The 27,559-nt window shown below is 41.0% G+C and overlaps 1 protein-coding gene across 1 annotated transcript in view; it reads left to right on the top strand.

Annotated features, from left to right (window-relative positions):
• The window catches only part of LOC124257816 (nose resistant to fluoxetine protein 6-like), a 51,813-nt gene that overhangs the window by 8,882 nt on the left and 15,372 nt on the right, over positions 1-27,559 (top strand). Inside the window, 13 exon segments of the mRNA XM_046691956.1 lie at positions 850-949; positions 3,721-3,829; positions 5,120-5,337; positions 5,581-5,748; positions 7,371-7,467; positions 11,165-11,257; positions 13,755-13,920; positions 16,040-16,100; positions 16,103-16,118; positions 16,446-16,580; positions 16,967-17,090; positions 22,334-22,479; positions 22,481-22,518. Of these exon segments, the coding sequence (XP_046547912.1) occupies positions 850-949; positions 3,721-3,829; positions 5,120-5,337; positions 5,581-5,748; positions 7,371-7,467; positions 11,165-11,257; positions 13,755-13,920; positions 16,040-16,100; positions 16,103-16,118; positions 16,446-16,580; positions 16,967-17,090; positions 22,334-22,479; positions 22,481-22,518 (1,471 nt within the window).

Genomic DNA, 27,559 nt, shown 5'->3' with positions numbered 1-27,559 from the left:
TCCTAATTTTTTTCAACAAAATAATTCCAGTGTAACTTTTGTAGCAGATAATTTCTATTTTCTCCCGTCTGAAGCATAATTATTATATTTCTAAATCCCAGACACCTAGTCTGTCGAACAGACCCTGAAGCAAATATATCCAAGAAAGCCCACACAAGTCTAGAAACTGTGGCAAGTCTAGATATTCCTCAGCTTCAGGAAAATGAAGAAAGTCTCAGGGCTCCTTTTCATTATATTATATTTTATTTTACTATGAACTTTTTTCAGTAAAATATGTTCATTTCAGAGACTAGTTGTTAGTCTACCAGACACCCTACAGTCACCTATTTGACACAAAAGGAATTGCAATCATATTTCAAAAAAATATTTTCTTAGGGACTGGTCATTTATTTAGAGGCGTGGGTTTCCTGGTTGGAACTGTATCATATTTTGCTGACAAATAGTATTCTTGTTAAATGATATGGTCTATTTTAAAAATTATTTTGACATCAAGCGGTGCCTCCATTTCACTTGATTCTTCTTCTTCATCTTCACTGGAAGATTGTCTTGCAAGATGTAAAATCGGATCGTATTGATACGGTCTAACATCCATTTCAGAACACTGGGCACTGTTAAGTTGTGAGGTAAAATCAAAGAGGAAGGCATCAGCAACAGGCAAATATGACGTCATGTCACGTGATACCCCCTCTGCTCATTAACTGTCGGGTGTTTCCATAATAGGCGGAAATACGAGTACATTTTTGAGTTTTTAATGCGATTTTACAAATTTTTGTTCAGTTTTAATCGAGGAAGGTGACTTTTAGAATGCCTTTGCCACTATGAAAAGTTTTGTTTTCGTTCCTTTAACAGGCTCCAGCTCCAAATACTCCATCATTCTCTGACATCACCATTGGACTTTGCTTCCCCAACTCCTGTAGTGGCGAAGATGTAACATTGATTCTCAATAACAGTAAGTATATCTACATTTAGCCAGGCTGTTTAAATGTTTAGCTTTTAATTTTAAGTCTCCAACTGTCACAGGATTGTCGAGAGTCAAGGCCCGTCCGACCGCCCGAGACGGGTTAGATTTCAGACGGACGGTCTAGATTTACAGCTAGCCAGCCCAATGGTCTGGTAAAAAATTTAGATGTTATATACATCTGAGTCGTATCTTGGTATCTGGTCTGCTTAAATCCATTTGGGACTGGTAACATTTTAAGTTACCAGCCCTGATGTCTGGCTGGGGTTTGGGCTTATTTCATACACTGGAATTATACATTGTTTTGTCTTCATTCAACTGTAACCAGTGATTTAGTGGGATATTGGTAGGCTTAGAGATGCAACTCTATCGATGAATTGGAGAGTCTCCCTTTAGTGTTCAAATGGGTGCTTGTTATGTTTCTCTTCCAGTAGTGTTGAGCAGGTGCTTGATATGTTTCTCCCTGCAGTGTTGGAGCAGGTGCTTGTTGTGTTTCTTTACCAGTGGTGTTAGAGAGGCTGCTTGTTATGTCTGTCACTCTGCAGTATTGGAGCAGATGCTTTTTATGTTTGTCTCACTGCAGTGCTAGAGCAGGCGCCTGTTATGTGTGCCTCAATGCAGTGTTAGAGCAGATGCTTGATATGTTTCTCCCTGCAGTGTTGGAACAGGTGCTTGATATGTTTGTCTCACTGTAGTGTTAGAACTAGTGCACATGTTGTTATGTTTGTCTCACTGAAGTGTTGGAGCAGGTGCTTGTTATGTTATCTCATTGTAGTGTTGGAGCAGGTGCTTGTTATGTTTGTCTCCCTGCAGTATGGGAGCAGGTGCTTGTTATGTTTGTCTCACTGTAGTTTTGGAGCAGGTGCTTGTTATGTTTGTCTCGATGTAGTGTTGGAGCAGGTGCCTGTTATGTTTGTCTCACTGTAGTGTTAGAACTAGTGCACATGTTTGTTATGTTTGTCTCACTGAAGTGTTGGATCAGGTGCTCGTTGTGTTTGTCTCACTGTAGTGTTGGATCAGGTGCTTGTTATGTTTGTCTCACTGTAGTGTTGGATCAGGTGCTTGTTATGTTTGTCTCACTGTAGTGTTGGATCAGGTGCTTGTTATGTTTGTCTCACTGTAGTGTTGGATCAGGTGCTTGTTATGTTTGTCTCACTGTAGTGTTGGATCAGGTGCTTGTTATGTTTGTCTCACTGTAGTGTTGGAGCAGGTGCTTGTTATGTTTGTCTCACTGTAGTGTTGGATCAGGTGCTTGTTATGTTTGTCTCACTGTAGTGTTGGAGCAGGTGCTTGTTATGTTTGTCTCACTGTAGTGTTGGATCAGGTGCTTGTTATGTTTGTCTCACTGTAGTGTTGGAGCAGGTGCCTGTTATGTTTGTCTCACTGTAGTGTTAGAACTAGTGCACATGTTTGTTATGTTTGTCTCACTGAAGTGTTGGATCAGGTGCTCGTTGTGTTTGTCTCACTGTAGTGTTGGAGCAGGTGCTTGTTATGTTTGTCTCACTGTAGTGTTGGATCAGGTGCTTGTTATGTTTGTCTCACTGTAGTGTTGGAGCAGGTGCTTGTTATGTTTGTCTCACTGTAGTGTTGGAGCAGGTGCTTGTTATGTTTGTCTCACTGTAGTGTTGGAGCAGGTGCTTGTTATGTTTGTCTCACTGTAGTGTTGGAGCAGGTGCTTGTTATGTTTGTCTCACTGTAGTGTTGGAGCAGGTGCTTGTTATGTTTGTCTCACTGTAGTGTTGGATCAGGTGCTTGTTATGTTTGTCTCACTGTAGTGTTGGAGCAGGTGCTTGTTATGTTTGTCTCACTGTAGTGTTAGAAACTAGTGCACATGTTTGTTATGTTTGTCTCACTGAAGTGTTGGATCAGGTGCTTGTTGTGTTTGTCTCACTGTAGTGTTGGAGCAGGTGCTTGTTATGTTTGTCTCACTGTAGTGTTGGATCAGGTGCTTGTTATGTTTGTCTCCACTGTAGTGTTGGATCAGGTGCTTGTTATGTTTGTCTCACTGTAGTGTTGGAGCAGGTGCCTGTTATGTTTGTCTCACTGTAGTGTTGTTTGTTATGTTTGTCTCACTGAAGTGTTGGATCAGGTGCTTGTTATGTTTGTCTCACTGTAGTGTTGGAGCAGGTGCTTGTTATGTTTGTCTCACTGTAGGGTTGGAGCAGGTGCTTGTTATGTTTGTCTCACTGTAGTGTTGGATCAGGTGCTTGTTATGTTTATCTCATTGTAGTGTTGGAGCAGGTGCTTGTTGTGTTTATCTCACTGTAGTGTTGGATCAGGTGCTTGTTATGTTTGTCTCACTGTAGTGTTGGAGCAGGTGCTTGTTATGTTTGTCTCACTGTAGTGTTGGATCAGGTGCTTGTTATGTTTGTCTCACTGCAGTGTTGGAGCAGGTGCTTGTTATGTTTGTCTCACTGCAGTGTTGGAGCAGGTGCTTGTTATGTTTATCTCACTGTAGTGTTGGAGCAGGTGCTTGTTATGTTTGTCTTCCTGCAGTGTTGGAGCAGGTGCTTGTTATGTTTGTCTCACTGTTGTGTTGGAGCAGGTGCTTGTTATATTTGTCTTCCTGCAATGTTGGAGCAGGTGCTTGTTATGTTTGTCTTCCTACAGTGTTGGATCTGGTGCTTGTTATGTTTGTCTTCCTGCAGTGTTGGAGCAGGTGCTTGTTATATTTGTCTTCCTGCAATGTTGGAGCAGGTGCTTGTTATGTTTGTCTCCCTGCAGTGTAGGATCAATTGCTTGTTATGTTTGTCTTCCTGCAGTGTTGGATCTGGTGCTTGAGCAGCTGAACATCACCACACAGTTCAAGGTCAAGCGCTCCGTGTGCCAGGAGGAGAACCTGGAGTGGGACACTAAAGCCATCGCTGTCTTGTGAGTTGATCTGAGCACACCAGTAACTTACCTGCGTCTTTCTATCCCGAGGGATGATGTGAAGGTCTTGAGATGAACATTAAGGTACCAGGATGACCTGCTGTTCATTAGAACGATTGTTTTGGGGGTGGCTCTGTAATGGTGTGGGATGGGATCACTGTGACTGGCAGAACACGGACATGTCACTGGTCAGCGCTACCATGACAGGATCCTGAAGGCACATGAGGTGCCATTTGTGCGTCAACATAGACACCGTTTTGTGTTTCAAGATGACAATACAAGAGCATGCAGGGCTTGTATTGTTGTGGTATACTGCTAACAGGAAAACATGCCAACTTCTCTACTACCGGTATAAATATCAAGACATTTTCGTGTACATTCTTATGTCTCTCCCCTCCAGGGTTGCCTGGTTTGAAACAAACTTAGTGACCCAGTGAATCCGATCAGAGGGTGAGTTGCATGTGCATGCAACCATTGCTGAAACTGATTTGGTTTGAATGATTCAACCATATTGTTCTGTTGTTGAGCATGCAGCACACGCAGTTATCAACAGAAGGACCTGTGAGGTGAGGTGAAATTGGGTTTAATGTTGTGCTTGAGAATATTTCGCTCATATGCCGACGTGCATGCGTGTGTATGTGTATGTGCGGCTGCTTGTACTAGCCCAGACTTAAGCTGGTTTTATAGTGCTAGCCCACTGAGATACCATGCCACAGTGAAGCATGAATACCCCACTCAGACACATTTTACTGACTCGAGCCGACCAGTCCTTGTTGTACCCATTAATGCCGAGCGCCAGGCAGGGACCAACAAGTACCATATTTTAACGTCTTTTGGTATGACGCGGTCTGGGATCGAACCCGCGACCTTCTGCACTCCGGGCGGACGCTCTAACCACTACACCACGGAGGCGGTCAGAAGGACCTGTACTTTCATGTTACCAGTACATACTAGCATGCTTGTCTTGGCAATGCTTCTGTACATGTCAGTTTGGAGCATGAGTGAGTATAGTTTTAGCTTCCTTTAGAAATATTACAGCAATGTCATGGTGGGGGATACTAGAAATGGGCTTCACACATTGTACCCATGTGGGGAGTCGAACCTGGTCTTCAGCGTGATGGAATGCTTTCACCAATAGGCTAACCTACTAATCTGTCAATTTGGGAACAAGAAGGCAATGTGACCTTTCTTTTCTAAACTGATAAATTACCAAGGCATGAAGGAATTCTGGTTCAGGGAAAGGTATTGCTCCATGCATATGTAATATTTGTTTTACTGTTTTGTTTCCAGTGTGGTGGCAATGGTGTTTCTTGCGCTAATGGTGATTGGCACAATCTATGACATCGTCATTATCCAGCTTCCACGCTGGTACGTGTTGGCTGCTGAGGCAAATGGTTTGTTGAATGGAGCTGACACTTACACATCACTGAACATCAAGCATAGACAAGAGGAGACAACTCCACTGATTGGCGACACAGGGAAACCAGAGTTTAGCCAGCCTCAACCAAGTATGTATTAGTAGAAGACAGTCTTTACCAAGTTTGATTCTTATTGACCTGTTCAAGAGGACTTGTTAGAATATACACACTATGCCCTTGTTAGTATGTACACTGTGCCCTTGTTAAAATCTAATAAAATATGTTTATGCTTGGATGTATACAGCATTCCTTGTCATCAAGTATAATATATATGTACAGCATGTCCTTGTTATGTATACACATCTATACACATATACACACATGTCCTTGTAGGTCTTTGTGGCAAGATCCTGTTATCGTTCTCTGTGTACACGAACGCCTCCAAGCTGCTGAGCACCAAACAGTCAGCTGGAAGTCTCACCGCCATCAACGGTATCCGCTTCCTCTCCATGACATGGGTAATCCTGGGGCACACCTATGTCTTTGGTCTGTCAAGTGTAGGTGAGTCTGGATGTGTAACATAAGAAACCAATGAACCAATAACCAGTTGAGTGTTTCAGCAATGTTTGTTATAAGAGTTGGTTCTCTCATCACCCCATTTCTTTGTCTTGGGCACTAGGTTAAAATGTATAGTTTCTCTACATTTGAAGATTCATGGATCAGATGGAGCCAGTGGAGACTCAATATCCAGGGCCAATATCAACCCTAATGCAAATATAATTCAATGGTGCCAATATCAATCCATATAGATATAGTTATATGGTAATATAGATATTATTCTGTAGAGTCGATGCAACTCTGTAATGCCAATTTCGCACCAGGGTATCAATATCATTCCATATCGTCAATATCATTCCATATCGTCAATATCATTCCATATCGTCAACATCATTCCATATCGTCAACATCATTCCATATCATTCAATATCATTCCATATCGATCATTCCCAAGATCATTCCATATCGGTTTTATTCCATATCATCATTCCATATCATCAATATCATTCCATATCGTCAACATCATTCCATATCGTCAACATCAATATCATTTCCATATCTGCAACATCAATATCGTCATATCATTCCATATCGTCAACATCATTCCATATCGTCAACATCATTCCATATCATCAATATCCATATCGTCAATATCATTCCATATCGTCAACATCATTCCATATCGTCAACATCATTCCATATCGTCAACATCATTCCATATCGTCAATATCGTCAACATCATCATTCCATATTCCATATCGTCAATTTTGTTCCATATCAATATTCCATATCGTCAACATCATTCCATATCGTCAACATCATTCCATATCGGCAATTTTATTCCATATCGTATCATTCCATATCAACATCATTCCATATCATTTCCTATCAATATCGTCAATATTCCATATCGTCAACATCATTCCATATCAATATCATTCCATATCGTCAACATCATTCCATATCGGCAACATCATTCCATATCATCATTCCATATCGGTTTTATCATTCCATATCGTCATTTCCTATCGCAATATTATTATTGTCAACATCATTCCATATCGTCAACATCATTCCATATCGTCAACATCATTCCATATCGTCAATATTATTCCATATCGTCAATATCATTCCATATCGTCAACATCATTCCATATCGTCAATATCATTCCATAGGTTTTTATTTCATGCAATATTATTCCCTGGTACTGTAGCAACCATAAAATTTCCGATCCCCGTCCTGGGATTTGAACCACAGACCTTCTGATCCGAAGTCGGATGCATAGTCCGCATGACCTAAGAGGTTAACCTCTGACAAGGTAAGGATGTCATCTGTGGGATGACTCCATGCCCTGCTACATTACCACATCATAGTGCCAATATACCACATCTTAGTGCCAATATACCATATCTTAGTGCCAATATCATACCACAGTGTTGGTATATTTCCATAGTGCCAGTACCATATCTTACTGTCAATATACCACATCTTAGTGCCAATATCATACCACAGTGTTGGTATATTCCCATCATGACAGTATCATTCCATAGTGCCAATATGAGTATGTGGTGCTGATATTCTACACAAGTATCATCATTGTGTGACTGTTTGACATCGTTTACAGACAACTTCATCAGCTACTTCCCGGATGTCATAAAGCGCTTCACCTTCCAGGCCATTATCAATGCTACCGTGTCTGTCGACTCCTTCTTCACTCTGAGGTCAGTGCTAAATATGTTTGTCTCTTGTTTTTTTTCACTCTATTCTGAAAAATATTTCAGCCAAAGAATTATCAAATGAGGCGCAAACATGACATTAAAAATGTGTTGGTCAAGTGACATGACATTAAAACATGTTGGTCAAGTGACACGACCGTAGGACATCCTGGTCTAGTGACATGACATTAAAACATGTTGGTCAAGTGACATGACATTGAAACATGTTGGTCAAGTGACATGACATTAACACATGTTGGACATGACATTAACACATGCTGGTCAGGACATGACATCCTGGTCTAAAGTGACATGACATTAAAACATGTTGGTCAAGTGACATGACATTAACACATGTTGGTCAAGTGACATGACATTAACACATGTTGTCAAGTGACATGACATTAACACATGTTGGTCAAGTGACATGACATTAACACATGTTGGTCATGACATTAACACATGACATGACATTAACACATGTTGGTCAAGTGACATGACATTAAAACATGTTGGTCAAGTGACATGACATTACCAACATGCGTAACATGAAATGACATTAAAATGGTCAGGTGACATGACATTAACACATGTTGGTCAAGTGACATGACATTAACACATGTTGGTCAAGTGACATGACATTAACACATGTTGGTCAAGTGACATGACATTAAACATGTTGGTCAAGTGACATGACATTAAAACATGTTGGTCAAGTGACATGACATTAACACATGCTGGTCAGGTGACATTACATTAACACATGTTGGTCAAGTGACATGACATTAAAACATGTTGGTCAAGTGACATGACATTAACACATGTTGGTCAAGTGACATGACATTAACACATGTTGGTCAAGTGACATGACATTAACACATGTTGGTCAAGTGACATGACATTAACACATGTTGGTCAAGTGACATGACATTAACACATGTTGGTCAAGTGACATGACATTAACACATGTTGGTCAAGTGACATGACATTAACACATGTTGGTCAACAGGACATTGAAACATGTTGGTCAAGTGACATGACATTAAAACATGCTGGTTAAGTGACATGGCATTAAAACATGTTGGTCAAGTGACATGACATTGAAACATGTTGGTCAAGTGACATGACATTAACACATGTTGGTCAAGTGACATGACATTAAAACATGTTGGTCAAGTGACATGACATTAACACATGTTGGTCAAGTGACATGACATCAAAACATGTTGGTCAAGTGACATGTTGAAACATGTTGGTCAAGTGACATCCACATTAACACAAGTGACATGACATTAAAACATGTTGGTCAAGTGACTTGACAGTACAACTTGTTGGTTGAGTGACTTGATAATACAACTTGATGGTTGAGTGACATAACATTGATGGTTGAAATAACATTCGTTTGGTCATGTAACATGACATGAGTAAGTGAGTTTGCTTTTTTATGCCACTTTTAGCAATATTCCAGCAATGTCATGGTGGGGACACCAGAAATGAGCTTCACACATTGTACCCATGTGGGAATCGATCGAGTGTTTGGCATGGCGAGCAAGCGCATTAACCACTAAAGCTAGCCACTGCGCCCATAACATGACATGATAATATGTTGGTCAAGTGACTTGACATTAAAACATGCTGGTCAAGTGACATTACATTAACACATGTTGGTCAAGTGACATGACATCAAAACATGTTGGTCAAGTGACATCACATTAACACATGTTGGTGAAGTGACATGACATTAACACATGTTGGTCAGGTGACATGACATTGAAACATGTTGGTCAATTCACATGACATTAATACAAGTTGGTCAAGTGTCATGACATTAATGTGTGAAGCTCATTTCTGGTGTCAGGTGACATGACATTAACACATGTTGGTCAAGTGACATGACATTAACACATGTTGGTCAAGTGACATGACATTAACACATGTTGGTCAAGTGACAGGACATTGAAACATGTTGGTCAAGTGACATGACATTAAAACATGCTGGTTAAGTGACATGGCATTAAAACATGTTGGTCAAGTGACAGGACATTGAAACATGTTGGTCAAGTGACATGACATTAACACATGTTGGTCAAGTGACATGACATTAATACATGTTGGTCAAGTGACATGACATTAACACATGTTGGTCAAGTGTCATGACATTAAAACATGTTGGTCAAGTGACATGACACTTGACCAACATGCTGGTCAGGTGAAATGACATTAAAATATGTTGGTCAGGTGACATGACATTAACACATGTTGGTCAAGTGACATGACATTAACACATGTTGGTCAAGTGACATGACATTAACACATGTTGGTCAAGTGACAGGACATTGAAACATGTTGGTCAAGTGACATGACATTAAAACATGCTGGTTAAGTGACATGGCATTAAAACATGTTGGTCAAGTGACAGGACATTGAAACATGTTGGTCAAGTGACATGACATTAACACATGTTGGTCAAGTGACATGACATTAATACATGTTGGTCAAGTGACATGACATTAACACATGTTGGTCAAGTGACATGACATCAAAACATGTTGGTCAAGTGACAGGACATTGAAACATGTTGGTCAAGTGACATCACATTAACACATGTTGGTCAAGTGACATGACATTAATACATGTTGGTCGGGTGACATGACATTGAAACATGTTGGTCAATTCACATGACATTAATACAAGTTGGTCAAGTGTCATGACATTAATGCAAGTTGGTCAAGTGACTTGACAGTATAACTTGTTGGTTGAGTGACTTGATAATACAACTTGATGGTTGAGTGACTTGATAATACAACTTGATGGTTGAGTGACATAACATGAAATCGTGTTGGTCATGTAACATGACATGAGTGAGTGAGTTTGCTTTTATGCCACTTTTAGCAATATTCCAGCAATGTCATGGTGGGGGACACCAGAAATGAGCTTCACACATTGTACCCATGTGGGGAATCGATCCCGAGTGTTTGGCATGACGAGCAAACGCTTTAACCACTAAGCTAGCCCGCCGCCCCTTAACATGACATGATAATATGTTGGTCAAGTGACTTGACATTAAAACATGCTGGTCAAGTGACATTACATTAACACATGTTGGTCAAGTGACATGACATCAAAACATGTTGGTCAAGTGACATCACATTAACACATGTTGGTGAAGTGACATGACATTAACACATGTTGGTCAAGTGACATGACATTAAAACATGTTGGTCAATTGACATGACATTAATACAAGTTGGTCAAGTGTCATGACATTAATGCAAGTTGGTCAAGTGACTTGACAGTATAACTTGTTGGTTGAGTGACTTGATAATACAACTTGATGGTTGAGTGACTTGATAATACAACTTGATGGTTGAGTGACATAACATGAAATCGTGTTGGTCATGTAACATGACATGAGTGAGTGAGTTTGCTTTTATGCCACTTTTAGCAATATTCCAGCAATGTCATGGTGGGGGACACCAGAAATGAGCTTCACACATTGTACCCATGTGGGGAATCGATCCCGAGTGTTTGGCATGACGAGCAAACGCTTTAACCACTAGGCTAGCCCTGCCGCCCCTTAACATGACATGATAATATGTTGGTCAAGTGATGTGGCATGAAAATGTGTGTCACCTCATCACCATTGTTCACCTGGCAGCATGTGGAGGTTGCCTGGTCACCACGCTGTTCATGTATGTTCCAGTGGGCTGCTAGTGACATTCCTGGTGCTGAAAGAGATGAGGCGGGCTGGTGGCAGGATCAACTGGTTCATGTTCTACTTCCACAGGTTCTGGAGGTGAGTGATGCTGGATGAGGAGGGTGTATGGCTAGGCGTAGATGTGAGAGGTGGTTGTGGAAGATGACTGTGGGACTTGGTTGTGACAGGTGATTGTCGGAGGTTTTTGTGGGAGGTGATTATGGACGTTGACCGTTGGGGATGACTGTCAGATGTTATCAGGTGTGGTCTGAGGTGGTTTTGGGAGGTGTTTATGGGAGGTGGATGTTGGAAGTGGTTGTCAGAGATGATCATTGGAGTTGAGAAACGGTGATAGAGAAAGAGAAAGGCAATATCAGCTGTGTTTGTGAGAGGTGGTTTTATGAACTGTTTGTAAGGGTGATAAATTGAATCTGTCAGGCAAGCTACAAAATCAGCAGGCCATGATTATTTGCAATGTTTGTGGGTGATTGTTAGCTTACAGATGGTTGTAAGAGGGGATTGTTAGCTAACAGATGGTTTAAGAGGGGATTGTTAGCTTCCAGATGGTTGTAAAAGGGGATTGTTAGCTTCCTTATGGTTGTAAGAGGGGATTGTTAGCTTGCACTTGGTTGTGAGAGGTAATTGTTAGCTTACAGATGGTTGTGAGGGGTGATTGTTAGCTTACACTTGGCTATGAGAGGGGATTGTTAGCTTACACTTGGTTGTGAGAGGGATTGTTAGCTTACACTTGGTTGTGAGAGGTAATTGTTAGCTTACACATGGTTGTAAGAGGGGATTGTTAGCTTCGACATGGTTGTAAGAGGGGATTGTTAGCTTCCATATGGTTGTAAGAAGGGATTGTTAGCTTACACTTGGTTATGAGAGGTGATTGTTAGCTTACACTTGGTTGTGAGAGGTGATTGTTAGCTTACACTTGGTTGTGAGAGGTGATTGTTAGCTTACACTTGGTTGTAAGAGGTGATTGTTAGCTTACACTTGGTTGTGAGAGGTGATTGTTAGCTTACACTTGGTTGTGAGAGGTGATTGTTAGCTTACACTTGGTTGTGAGAGGTGATTGTTAGCTTACACTTGGTTGTGAGAGGTGATTGTTAGCTTACACTTGGTTATGAGAGGTGATTGTTAGCTTACACTTGGTTATGAGAGGTGATTGTTAGCTTACACTTGGTTATGAGAGGTGATTGTTAGCTTACACTTGGTTATGAGAGGTGATTGTTAGCTTACACTTGGTTATGAGAGGTGATTGTTAGCTTACACTTGGTTATGAGAGGTGATTGTTAGCTTACAGGTGATTGGTTATGAGAGGTGATTGTTAGCTTACACTTGGTTATGAGAGGTGATTGTTAAGCTTACAGGTTGGTTATGAGAGAGAGTGATTGTTAGCTTACAGGTGTTATGAGAGAGATTGTTAGCTTACAGGTGGTTATGAGAGGTGATTGTTAGCTTACACTTGGTTATGAGAGGTGATTGTTAGCTTACACTTGGTTATGAGAGGTGATTGGTTATTAGAGGGGATTGTTAGCTTACACTTGGTTATGAGAGGTGATGATTGTTAGCTTACAGTTGGTTATGAGAGGTGATTGTTAGCTTACACTTGGTTATGAGAGGTGATTGTTAGCTTACACTTGGTTGTGAGAGGTGATTGTTAGCTTACAGTTGGTTATGAGAGGTGATTGTTAGCTTTACACTTGGTTGTAAGAGGTGATTGTTAGCTAACACTTGGTTAGAGAGATGATTGTTAGCTTATACTTGGCTATGAGAGGTGATTGTAAGCATACAGTTTGTTGTGGGAGGGGATTGTTAGCTTACACTTGATTGTGAGAGGTGATTGTTAGCTTACAGTTGGTTGTGAGAGGTGATTGTTAGTTTACACTTGGTTGTAAGAGGTGATTGTTAGCTTACACTTGGTTAGAGAGATGATTGTTAGCTTATACTTGGCTATGAGAGGTGATTGTAAGCATACAGTTTGTTGTGAGAGGGGATTGTTAGCTTACACTTGGTTACGAGAGGGGCTTGTTGGCTTACACTTGGTTGTGAGAGGGGCTTGTTGGCTTACAGGTGGTTGTGAGAGGGGATTGTTAGCTTCCAGATGGTTGTAAGAGGGGATTGTTAGCTTACACTTGGTTATGAAAGGTGATTGTTAGCTTACCGTTGGTTGTGAGAGGGGATTGTACGCTTACAGTTGGTTTAAGAGGGGATTGTTAGCTTACGCTTGGTTATGAAAGGTGATTGTTAGCTTACACTTGGTTGTGAGAGGGGATTGTTAGCTTACACTTGGTTATGAGAGGTGTTTGTTTGCTTACAGGTGGTTGTGAGAGGTGGTGGTGAGAGATAATGATTGGCGATACAGATGGTTGTAAGTGGTGTTTGTAGGAAGATGGTTGTGAGAGGTAGTTTTAGGAGGTGCTCCCCTGCAATTCTGACTACTGGACCGTTCATAGTGTATGGCTAGGGGTTTGATGATGATATTTATGGAAGGGCATGTACAATGTGAATGACCTCTCCTCTCCGTTCATACACAAGATGTGTAGCATTTAATTTTTATGGAAACCATAGTAACAACGTGTATGTATTTTAGACTGACGCCTCCATACATGTTGGTGATGATGGTGTACGTCCCACTCTTCCCCTACATCAGTAACGGCCCTCTGTGGCCTCAACAGGGTGTTGAGATCAACCAGTGCCGGAACTCATGGTGGACCAACTTACTGTATGTCAACAACCTGGTCAATGTCAAGGAGATGGTAAGTATAAATACCCCAATTTACACTACTTCCACAGGGTAATTTAGTGGTAGGATAGTTTATTATAGAACCATGCTTGTCATGATCCGGTCAGGTCCCTGTGGGGGCGGTGGGGTAGCCTAATGGTTAAAGCGTTGGGTCGTCACGCCGAAGACCCGGGTTCGAATCCCCACATGGGCACAATGTGTGAAGCCCATTTCTGGTGTCCCCCGCCGTGATGTTGCTGGAATATTGCTAAAAGCAGCTTAAAACCAAACTCAGTCAGTCAGTCAGGTCCCTGTGCCCTTTCTAGGTAGATTCTGGGGAATTATTAGGGCTCTGTGACTGTTGGGGACCCGTGAAGATCCGGGTTAGAATTGATTTTAAGGAACCCATGCTTGTCATAAAAGGCGACTAAGGGGATCGGGTGGTCAGGCTCTTTAACTCAAGTCATCGTGTCCCAATTGCGTAGACCGATGCTCATGCTGTTGATTACTGGATTGTCTGGTCCAGACTTGATTATTTACAGACTGTAGCCATATAGCTGGAATATTGCAGAGTGTGACGTTAAACAACAAACAAACCAATCTTTGTACCTCCTCAAGGGAGGTAACTAACTGCCACAATAAGGTCGTGGTGCTTCTTTCATGCAAGAGTCTTTGGCTGATGAGGTTCCAGTGGCCCTACTCGGAAGATTCTGGAGAAGAACAGATTTTGTGTTTCTTTGATGGAAGTTCTGGGGTTGGGTGTGATGATAACCTGTGCCACCCCAAGTGAGATTCTAGGGAACAAGGGGCGGTGGGGTAGCCTAATGGTTAAAGCGTTGGCTCGTCACGCCGAAGACCCGGGTTCGAATCCCCACATGGGTACAATGTGTGAAGCCCATTTCTGGTGTCCCCCGCCGTGATGTTGCTTGAATATTGCTAAAAGCGGCGTAAAACCAAACTCAGTCAGTCAGTCAGTCAGTCAGTCAGTCAACACGATGCAAGAGCAAGATGGCGTCCCGAAACGGCACAAGTAATGACGGATAACGGACAGATAACATATGTCTATCTGGCTTCAATCATTTCTGTATCACAACAAGCCTCACTATGTCAACAATGTACATCAACTCAAATACCCGTCATGTACATATTTCTCCTTGTGCATATGTTGTGTATCATTTGCTTGATAACAGTGTTAGGATCTACACCAAAACGTCGCATCCAGTGCAGTAAAGAAGTTGTCCATCCCAAAAAGTGTTCCTCTTTAAGCCTTAACTGGTGTATGCACAATTGTGGGGAATTGACGCAGAAACCCCCAAATACTGCATCTGAAGAAATGCACAAGACACCCACTATGCATCAGGAGTAGTTATCTATGACTAAACGACCAACCAATCGATCATGTTTCCTCATAATCGAACAGACACAATTTTGGAACTTTTGTTTTCAACAACAATATTTTTCACAAGGTTGGTTCTATCTGTTACGTTTCAGAAGCAATACAAGCTTGTTCCAAGTCATGATTGAATTTATCTTAAAGACTCCAGGAAAATGTTCCAAAGATACTAGTCATCCCTTAAAGATGTGCAATTTGATAAAAAAAAAACGTTAAGAACTACATGTTTTTTCTTTATTTTTTGGTACATTAAGAAACATAACCAGGAAAATTGAATAAAAGACACTAACCAATTATTTTCGATGATTCATTGATTGTAATGAACCAGTCATCAATTATGAGATTTAACCAATTCCCAACACTGACGACCACGGTCCACATGACCACTGATTCATTCCAGGCTCTAAGTAGCGGTGTAGCAGGTCATTTCTTCCCCAGTCTAAACTTTCCCCAGGGATATTCTTACCCCGGGGAAAGTTTGGGCTAGGCTAAAGTTTCTCCGGGGAAGGTTTGGCCAGGGGGAAAGTTTGGCCTGTTACACCGGTAATTATCTGAACATACACTATACTACACCATCTCAGTACTTGACAAACCCTTGACACCCTACTTTTGTAAGTGAAAACCCTGGTAACATCTGTGCGATGATGTAGTGATTAGCCTGCTTGGTTGGCATATAAACAAGCTAATTCTTTTCTTATTTAAAAGAAACTCGGTGAACACATGAGCATTTGTTGAAATGGATTTATCTCCCTTGTTTCAGTGCATGGGCTGGTCCTGGTATCTGGCCAATGATATGCAGTTCTACATCTTGTCGCCTCTCATTTTGTGCCGCTGTTCTTGTGAGTGAACCCCATTAGATATGATGTAAACAATGCCCAGAAAAAAAAATATTTTTTTAAAACTCAACAAGAAGCAACAAAATTTGGAATCTACACATGCTGCCTGTCTGTAAATACTCTATTGAAAATAATTAATATATGGTTCTGATTTTTGGTGACATGTAAAAGTTTTGTTATTTTTGTACAGTAATATGATATGGCTGTATTATTCCCTTGCTGCTTATGTTACATTGTTGATATATGGGTGTGAACATTTTGGGACAGTAACTTAGTTTTCGCTTGAGGATGTTTTTACATTTTTTTCCACTGATTATAAATTCCATGTAGTTCCGGCATCCTGGGCACGATTGCTGTCTTGGCGTTCCTCTTGGCAGTCTTTATCACGGCAGGTGTATTATCCAGGGTACACAACATGTCCCCATCATTGATAGGGGGCGCCGGGGCCGGAGGAGGAGGAGGAGAGTAAGTCCTGTGTGATTGTGTATAATTACCTCAGTATTCATTCCATGTAGTTCCGGCATCCTGGGCACGATCGCTGTCTTGGCGTTCCTGTTGGCTGTCTTTATCACGGCAGGGGTGTTATCCAGGGTACACAACATGTCCACATCAATGACAGGGGGCGGCGGGGCCGGAGGAGGAGAGTAAGCAGAGTTGTTTCCCTTTAAGCTTCTGCTTAATTTCAGTTAAGGTTGAATTCGCACTGCCTGCTTTTTACAACACAAGCAATAGTTAACATTTCAACATCTTGCTGTTATTAGTCATGTTTTTAGCATTCTTGGACACTTAAAAGCCCTGTTGTCTGCTGTCAAAGATGGCATACGAAAAACATGCACTCATTCATTTTCCAGTGACTTCATGGCCTACTTCTTTGACTACTACGTCACACCGTACTGCCGCATGGGGCCATATATTGTCGGCATGGTAACCGGCTATCTGTTGTACAAAACAGACTGCAAGATCAGACTCAACAAGGTAACGTGTTACTACAGTTACTACAGTTACTACATGCTTTATGTTATAACATAGCAACATATTATATATATAAAATAGGTACATACTGTATGTTATTCTGGTGCAACACACCAAATATTATACCATAGTGATATACTTATATGTTATACCATAGAGACAAAATGTAATATCTATCACAGAAACATTCTGTACATTATAGCATAGCAACATGCAATATGTTATAGCAAAACAACATGTTACACATTTTGTTGCTATGGAATAATATACGATATGGTATATCATACAAATGTTACTATCATATATCAGGGTTTGATTTAAGCATTTAAAACTTGCACTGGTGCAACCTGAAACTGCTAAATGCAACCTCTCATGTATATCAACTTGACCCAGTGCATGGTAATATTTTGTGTTCAAATTACACAGACTTCAGCTGGAAAACAGAATGATGAGGAATTGACTTGGAACAGTGACTCTGATTATTGTAGGAACAGTCACTGAAGGACTTGCTGTTCATGAAAGTTAAAGGTCACATGCAACGTAAAACACAACTTTGCAGATTCTGATACCTTTCGGTATGGACTTACCGAAACAAATCCTCAAAAATGCAAATTCAACTTATAAAGTTGAAAAATAACGCGATGAAAAAAAATGTGCGAAATCGGAGTTCAAACGTTTCACTAATTTTCCCCCGACTTTTCTGGGGAAAACGGACTAAACTCAATGTCTTGTTTTATTGACACCTGTGTGTCTGCCTGCCTGTCTGCTAATGACAATATTCAATACACAGCTGCTATCACTGACCACATGCAATTTGAACTTAACACCAATCAGGCTATACACCATAAACAAAATGCATTGATTTATAGCCCGAGTTCGGTCTCTGTCACATTATGTAATTACACAGACAGGCAGGTGTGATACTTGAACACATGACATGTTATGATGTCTGTTGATTGCAAAATGTTATACACAAAAATGAGCATGTATTTACAAAACCCAACATCTCTATATATACACACACAATGACCGGTGAGGGCATCTGCAAATGAACCAGCCGTTACACTTGAGTGCACACCCACCCGCTCTGACTGGGTTCGGTATCCCGGCTGCTTCGTTTCTTGGGAAGTAAACCCAAGTACACAATATTGCACTTTTGATTTGCGATTGTACGCTTATAATTTTGTTTATATGTTTTTTCATAACCAGCAATGTATATTATATGTCATGAATAAGTGATAATTGTGTTTTAATTATGTTTGACTTTTTGGTTGCATGTGACCTTTAAGGAAGTAAGATAACTACAGATTTCTTTTGTTATAATACTGTTCTAAACCGTCTTTACCAAAACTCAAGCATTATGTAAGATTTTATATTAAGCAGCAGGTGCAACCTTTTTATATTTGGTGCAACAAGGTGATTGCCTTAGGTTGCACTGGGTGCAAGTAGGTTTCATTTCCTTAAATCGACCCCTGTATATCATGAGAGTATGTAGCAATGGTATAATGTACAATGTCTTGCCATGGTATAGAATACTGTATGTTGCTGTGGTATGATAATAGTATGCTGCTATGATACTGTATGTTGCTATGATATGACAAATAATATGTTTCAGTGGCATACTACACTATATGTTGCTATGTTAGATTGTACAACATGTTGCTATGACATAACATGCAGTGTGTTGCTGAGGTGCCAGTTATTTATCATACATTATTATCTATATGGTGAAACATAAGTCATGTCATATTTTCAATATGTGCATGTATCACTCTTGCCTAGCAACCATTGTTTCTGTATTTCGTCATCTGTGACATCATTAAACATTTGATCGTGACGTCAATGGAGAAGGCCGTCACACTTGCTTACAGTGTTTTACTGCACAAATGTACATGAATAAAATGGATAATAAAGAAATTATTACACAAACATTAGTGTGCCTTACTATTGATACGAAACTCGTGCAAAATTATGTTTTGCTCGTTTGGTATCAATCGTATGACACACTTGCTTGTGTAATAATCTCTAAGTATGCTGCTATGATATAACCTACAGTATGTTGCAATGATATAACATACAGTGTGTTGCTATGATATAACATACAGTATGTTGCTGCTATGATATAACCTACAGTATGTTGCTATGATATAACATACAGTGTGTTGCTATGATATAACATGCCGTTTGTTGCTATTATATAACCTACAGTATGTTGCTATGATATAACATACAGTGTGTTGCTATGATATAACCTGCCGTTTGTTGCTATTATATAACCTACAGTATGTTGCTATGATATAACATACAGTGTGTTGCTATGATATAACCTGCCGTTTGTTGCTATTATATAACATACAGTATGCTGCTTTGATGTAACATACAGTATGTTGCTATGACATACAGTATGTTAAAACATTAGTGTTGGCAATGTTGATATAACATCCACTATGTTTATTGGAGGATTGTGGTGAGCGATTATTGCTTATGATCGAACATATATACATTTTTATGAAAACCAATTTGAAGGGTTTTTCCCCAGGTTTTTACTAATAAATGTTCCTTATAACATACAGTCATGCAGTGAAATGCATGCATGCAACAGAAAGACACTGGAATTGCAATTAAACACAGTATGTTGTTAAAATTTAACAATGCGCAGTATGTTGCTGTGACATGACATACAGTTTGTTGCTGTGATATGACATACAATTTAATGGTTAGTTTACTTCATTCAAGTATGTTAAACTAAAACAACAAAATTCATGTTGTCGAAAATTATTTTTTGACATACGATAATTATTTTTAATCCTTCTTTCAGTCGATGTTGATTGATTTTCAATATGTTGTTGTGATATGACATACAGTATGTTGCTGTGATATGAGATGTATACAATATGTTGCTATGTTATAACATACATTATGTTGCTGTAAATGACATACAGTATGCTGCTATGATATAACATGCAATATGTTGCTATGACATAACATTCAGTATGTTGCTGTGATATGACATACAGTATGTTGCTATGACATAACATTCAGTATGTTGCTGTGATATGACATACAGGATGTTGCTGTGATATGACATACAGGATGTTGCTGTGATATGACATACAGTATGTTGCTGTGATATGACATACAGGATGTTGCTGTGATATGACATACAGTATGTTGCTGTGATATGACATACAGGATGTTGCTGTGATATGACATACAGGATGTTGCTGTGATATGACATACAGGATGTTGCTGTGATATGACATACAGGTATGTTGCTGTGATATGACATACAGGATGTTGCTGTGATATGACATACAGTATGTTGCTGTGATATGACATACAGTATGTTGCTGTGATATGACATACAGGATGTTGCTGTGATATGACATGCAGGATGTTGCTGTGATATGACATACATGCTGATGCTGTTATATGACATACAGGATGTTGCTGTGATATGACATACAGTATGTTGCTGTGATATGACATACAGTATGTTGCTGTGATATGACATACAGTGTGTTGCTGTGATATGACATACGGTATGTTGCTGTGATATGACATACAGTGTGTTGCTGTGATATGACATACGGTATGTTGCTGTGATATGACATACAGTATGCTCCTGTGATATGACATACAGGATGTTGCTCAGCCATTCTCAGTTAAAATGTACAATTGCCATTGGAAACATATAATCAAACACTAAAAAAATAGTCCTGTTTACATCCTTAAATTTAAATCTCCACGATCCAATCACAGGTTTACTGCTTTATCACTTTATAGGAAACCATATGTTTCAATATTCAGCTTACTTTATATGCCTGTGCTTTATACAGAAAAGATTAATGTAGAGGCAATGAAAAGTAATTTACGTCACAATTCCTGTAATTTACGTTACAGGGCCATGCATGGAGGGCAAAGAATGTTTTTCATAAATCATGTCTGAATTATGAAAGTATTTAAACTGATTAATCAAAATATTATCGTAATGTTCCAAAAATGTAACTTGGAATCATTATACAGCATGTGTCAAAACAGTACAATCATCCTTATCATTGAAAAACACTTATTCCACTTCAGGATGAATCAGGAAACTCTGGTTCATCAAAGTTCACATTCGTATTACCTGCTGAAATGACCACTGCTTCCAACGTGTGATTACATAGGGTATTTGTGGTGCACTTTTTCACTTACAAGGAATTTCTGAACATCTACTAAACGTAAATTACAAAACGTAAATTACATCCTTATATTAAATGTCCAGGATGAGGGCCACATTACTCCGTTTTGGTGATTTAATGTTTGGAAACATACACGGTTATGCTATCCATGTAAATGGATTAGGGCCAGCATCGATTCCTATGAGACTTATTTTACTGTGACCGTCACGTATGATTACATCCTTAAAAATTGTTCCAATAACTAAAGATAAAATGGGTTAGTTCGTTCTATTAATCCTCCTTGTTGATCAGTTGACATTTGTTTGTAAGCAATATTGTGTCCGGCATAGAATACAACCCATTTTAAAACTTGTTTATATGTAGTAAATGTTATGTACATCAGTTACCATAACGTAAATTACCTTACCTCTACCAACAAAATTAAAACAAAAAATTGTCTTTTGGTTTTTTTCTCATCCTTGAATTTTATGTTCTTATATATAAAAGCACACTTTGAAATTTCATTATGCTGGTTTATTACGTTGACTTGTAATTAATTAGTATTATGTAGAAGAGAATCCTTGACGGCAATATGTTTTGCCGACAGCAAGGAAATCATAAGCAACTGTAAAGGAACAGTCAGTTTCAAATATTTTCTCAAATGTTTGTGACTACTGTAGTTTACCCAAAACTTCTATTACATTTGACTATAGAATACTGTCGATTTCATAGGAAAAACGGTTTCACGTTGAGGATAGCGGGGCCTGTAACCAGTCCGACAGCATTTGTACAACTTATCTGAGAATGACTGTGCTTTGATTCAACGTACAGTGTGTTGCCATGATATAACCTACAGTATGCTGCTATGATATAACATACAGTGTGTTGCTATGATATAACCTACAGTATATTGCTGATATAACATTCAGTATGTTGCTCAGATATAACATACAGTGTGTTGCTAGGATATAACATACAGTATATTGCCATGATATAACATTCAGTATGTTGCTCAGATATAACATACAGTGTGTTGCTAAGATATAATATGTTGTTTATTGCTTGCTACCTGTTTTGTTTCAGTGGCTTGTGGTGTTGGGCTGGTGTGTAGCAACAGCGTCAGCTCTAGCCGTGTTGTACGGCCTGTATGATGTCAACAACGGTCACCCACTCACCGTGGACACTGCAGCATTCTACAACGCAGTTCATAGGTCGGTCTGGGGCATGTCTGTGCTGGGTCATCTTCGCATGTGCTACAGGTTACGGAGGTGAGAATGAAACATCATATCGGCCATTAATCTCTGAAAGTGCTGTATAAATCTATTATGATTAATGTAGTTAGTAAAATTGGTATCAAGATTTCAAAACTGAAAACCAAGTGCATGTTCTTCAAACACATGCTGAAGGTAATCACCTGCTTTCACAAGAAAGATATTTTTGAGTAGATATTGGCTCTGTTCTGTTAAATATTCTCCCATCTAACGTATTACATTTGGTATTACACTTTCTCAGTAAGGTACACATTCTAGTACTTTCTAGGGTCAAGTCTCATCTGGGATTCAAACCCACACCATCAGAGTCAGGCACCTCACTGCTCTTGTGACTTGACCCACTCACCCACTACAGCTTATGCAAAAATGGTGTCTAACAACTGGTTGTACAGGCAATATGTCTCATGGCTCCAAGTTGCTAGTGAATTGGTCACATTTGTGAGTAAACTTTGAGAAATGCAACCAAATAATATAAAAAACAATGTCTTTGGCGAGCGAGGTAAAAATTAAATTAAATTAAGGCAGTTATTCTAGTTTTCATCATAAATAATTCTGACTTTGATTTAATTAAGAATTTATTGATAATGATTGATAGGTTTAGCGATGACTGACTTACGATCATCTTGAGTCTAAGTGACTATTTACAAAATATTTGTTAATAATGATCTCGAATAGTGGAACTTAGTAAATTTGATAATATGTGAACAATAACTGAAATTGTATATATGGCAACAAACATTAAATTTGGCTAGTAAATTTTAAATTTCACTTAGATAATAACAAGGAAGTCTAAATATGAACTTGGAGCCCTGTGTCTTGTAACTTCTTTCAGAGGCATTTACACGTTGGCTCTGTAAGGAAGGATAACAATATATGGATGAACATCTTCAGCAATAAAGAAGTTATTCATCTGTATATTGTTATCCTTCCTAACATGTCTTGTGTTTATCCCCCTGGCAAGTGAAGTTGTCAGTGTTAACTGTAAAAACTTGATCCCAAACATAACAAATGTGACATTTAACAAAGCCCTTGTGTATTCATTATCTCCATAGGTTATTGATTGGAGAAAAGTGACCCAAGTTTGATGGTCTTAAATTACCATTTAACGATTGCACAATGGTTTCCCAGTTCTCTTTATCTGCTTAACCTTTATCATACCGGTACTTGATCCCACTTCAGAAACACATCAAATTTACAGGAGAGTCTCATAATGGTGTAACTAAGAAAAATCCGAAATTTCATCTTGAATGGTTCCAGAGATACAGGTATATTCCCATATGGGAACACTGGCAGGATCATCGTGAAAATGAGACAAAACTATATTTTTGTAACACATCTTTTATTTCTTTGAAATTTAGTGAACAAAACTTTCTTTAACACATAAATCGCTGATGTTCCAAGAAGAGGTAGGCAATGAAATAGTTGTTAAACAATCACATAAATTACGCTGATGAGTATATAACGCAGCTGGAATGAGTTTTCTTCCCAAAATATCAGCGACCATAATCATGTGGCAAGTGTTCCTGAATATGAGTCCAGACTTGTCACCAGGTCATCCGGCTCTAATGGGGGATTTTAATATCCATGTTGATTCTGTGTCTGACTCATTTGCTAAATCTTTCTGTGACATCTTTCAATCTCCTACAGCACGTGTCTGGTCCAACTCATCAATCAGGTCATACACAACTAGTCATAACCAAATATAGTTGTGATATTCTGGATGTCGTTGATGTTACAGTCCGTTTGGATAAAATGATACCGATGAATAGCAATCTTAACACAAAAACAAATCGATATAAAAGAATCAAAACAACGCGGACTGCAATATAAACAACAGACCAACTCTAGAAAAAAAATTCATAATTTGAGTCACAAAAATAAAAAAGTTGTTTAAGAAACTGTCATCATATATTTGTGCGTTTTCCCAGTTTGTTACAAGGGCGCATTGGCAACTAAAGGAACAGCATGAAAAGCGAGATGCACATGCGTTAACGGGTTCTCAACAAACTTTTGAGCTGGCGAGATGACACGTACCCCAGCTGCACAGGCAGTGTGCTGTATGTACTTAGTAATTGCATACTTGGGTCACCCCCTGTCATTTTCATCTTTGAAAAAAAATTATAGACTTTGTAAATTATAGACTTTCATTTTCTCTCACTTTGTCAATCAGCAGTAATGCACGTGCATCTCGTGTTTCGCACTGTTCCTTTAGTTGCCACTGCACCCTTGTAACAAACTGGGAAAATGCACAAATAAATGATGACAGTTTCTTAAACACCTTTTTTTGGTGACACAAATTATGCAATGTTTCTGATAGAGCTGATGAGGCGACGCTTTAACCACTAGGCTACCCCAATCAAAACAACAGTGATAGATGTGTGATGAGCGATAGTGCTTTAACCACTAGGCTACCCACCGCCCGTCCAGTGATAGAGTGTGATGAGCGACGCTTTAACCACTAGGCTACCCCACCGCCCGTCAGTGATAGAGTGTGATGAGCGACGCTTTAACCACTAGGCTACCCCACCGCCCGTCAGTGATAGAGTGTGATGAGCGACGCTTTAACCACTAGAGGGCTACCCCACCGCCCGTCAGTGATAGAGTGTGATGAGCGACGCTTTAACCACTAGGCTACCCCACGCCCGTCAGTGATAGAGTGTGATGAGCGACGCTTTAACCACTAGGCTACCCCACCGCCCGTCAGTGATAGAGTGTGATGAGCGACGCTTTAACCACTAGGCTACCCACAGCCCGTCAGTGATAGAGTGTGATGAGCGACGCTTTAACCACTAGGCTACCCAATCACCGCCCGTCAGTGATAGAGTGTGATGAGCGACGCTTTAACCACTAGGCTACCCCACCGCCAGTCAGTGATAGAGTGTGATGAGCGACGCTTTAACCACTAGGCTACCCCACCGCCCGTCAGTGATAGAGTGTGATGAGCGACGCTTTAACCACTAGGCTACCCACCGCCCGTCAGTGATAGAGTGTGATGAGCGACGCTTTAACCACTAGGCTACCCACCGCCCGTCAGTGATAGAGTGTGATGAGCGACGCTTTAACCACTAGGCTACCCACACCGCCCGTCAGTGATAGAGTGTGATGAGCGACGCTTTAACCACTAGGCTACCCACCGCCCGTCAGTGATAGAGTGTGATGAGCGACGCTTTAACCACTAGGCTACCCCACCGCCCGTCAGTGATAGAGTGTGATGAGCGACGCTTTAACCACTAGGCTACCCCACCGCCCGTCAGTGATAGAGTGTGATGAGCGACGCTTTAAGGCTACCACTAGTGATAGAGCTACCCCAACCCCTGTCAGTGATAGAGTGTGATGAGCGACGCTTTAACCACTAGGCTACCCCACCGCCCGTCAGTGATAGAGTGTGATGAGCGACGCTTTAACCACCAGGGCTACCCACCGCCCGTCAGTGATAGAGTGTGATGAGCGACGCTTTAACCACTAGGCTACCCCACCGCCCGTCAGTGATAGAGTGTGATGAGCGGCGCTTTAACCACTAGGCTACCCCACCGCCCGTCAGTGATAGAGTGTGATGAGCGACGCTTTAACCACTAGGCTACCCCACCGCCCGTCAGTGATAGAGTGTGATGAGCGACGCTTTAACCACTAGGCTACCCCACCACCCGTCAGTGATAGAGTGATGAGTGTGATGAGCGATGCTTTAACCACTAGGCTACCCCACCGCCCGTCAGTGATAGAGTGTGATGAGCGGCGCTTTAACCACTAGGCTACCCCACCGCCCGTCAGTGATAGAGTGTGATGAGCGACGCTTTAACCACTAGGCTACCCCACATCGCCCGTCAGTGATAGAGTGTGATGAGCGACGCTTTAACCACTAGGCTACCCACCACCGTCAGTGATAGAGTGTGATGAGCGGCGCTTTAACCACTAGGCTACCCACACCCCGTCAGTGATAGAGTGTGATGAGCGGCGAACGCTTTAACCACTAGGCTACCCCACCGCCCGTCAGTGATAGAGTGTGATGAGCGACGCTTTAACCACTAGGCTACCCCACCGCCCGTCAGTGATAGAGTGTGATGAGCGACGCTTTAACCACTAGGCTACCCACAGCCCGTCAGTGATAGAGTGTGATGAGCGGCGCTTTAACCACTAGGCTACCCCACCGCCCGTCAGTGATAGAGTGTGATGAGCGGCGCTTTAACCACTAGGCTACCCACACCCGTCAGTGATAGAGTGTGATGAGCGACGCTTTAACCACTAGGCTACCCCACCGCGCCGGCCAGTGATAGAGTGTGATGAGCGACGCTTTAACCACTAGGCTAGGCTACCCACCGCCCGTCAGTGATAGAGTGTGATGAGCGACGCTTTAACCACTAGGCTACCCCACCCCGTCAGTGATAGAGTGTGATGAGCGACGCTTTAACCACTAGGCTACCCACCGCCCGTCAGTGATAGAGTGTGATGAGCGACGCTTTAACCACTAGGCTACCCCACCGCCTGTCAGTGATAGAGTGTGATGAGCGACGCTTTAACCACTAGGCTACCCCACCAGCCCGTCAGTGATAGAGTGTGATGAGCGGCGCTTTAACCACTAGGCTACCCGCAATCGCCGTCAGTGATAGAGTGTGATGAGCGACGCTTTAACCACTAGGCTACCCACCGCCCGTCAGTGATAGAGTGTGATGAGCGACGCTTTAACCACTAGGCTACCCACCGCCCGTCAGTGATAGAGTGTGATGAGCGACGCTTTAACCACTAGGCTACCCCACACCCGTCAGTGATAGAGTGTGATGAGCGGCGCTTTAACCACTAGGCTACCCCCACGCCGTCAGTGATAGAGTGTGATGAGCGACGCTTTAACCACTAGGCTACCCCACCGCCCGTCAGTGATAGAGTGTGATGAGCGGCGCTTTAACCACTAGGCTACCCCACCGCCCGTCAGTGATAGAGTGTGATGAGCGACGCTTTAACCACTAGGCTACCCCACCGCCCGTCAGTGATAGAGTGTGATGAGCGACGCTTTAACCACTAGGCTACCCACAATCGCCGTCAGTGA

Source organism: Haliotis rubra, unplaced genomic scaffold (genome assembly GCF_003918875.1).
Source record: "Haliotis rubra isolate DU_JTF1 unplaced genomic scaffold, ASM391887v1 Scf674, whole genome shotgun sequence".
Taxonomy (NCBI): Eukaryota; Metazoa; Mollusca; class Gastropoda; order Lepetellida; family Haliotidae; genus Haliotis; species Haliotis rubra.
Note: the sequence above shows the minus strand (reverse complement) of the source record. Positions and strands in the feature narration are given on the sequence as shown.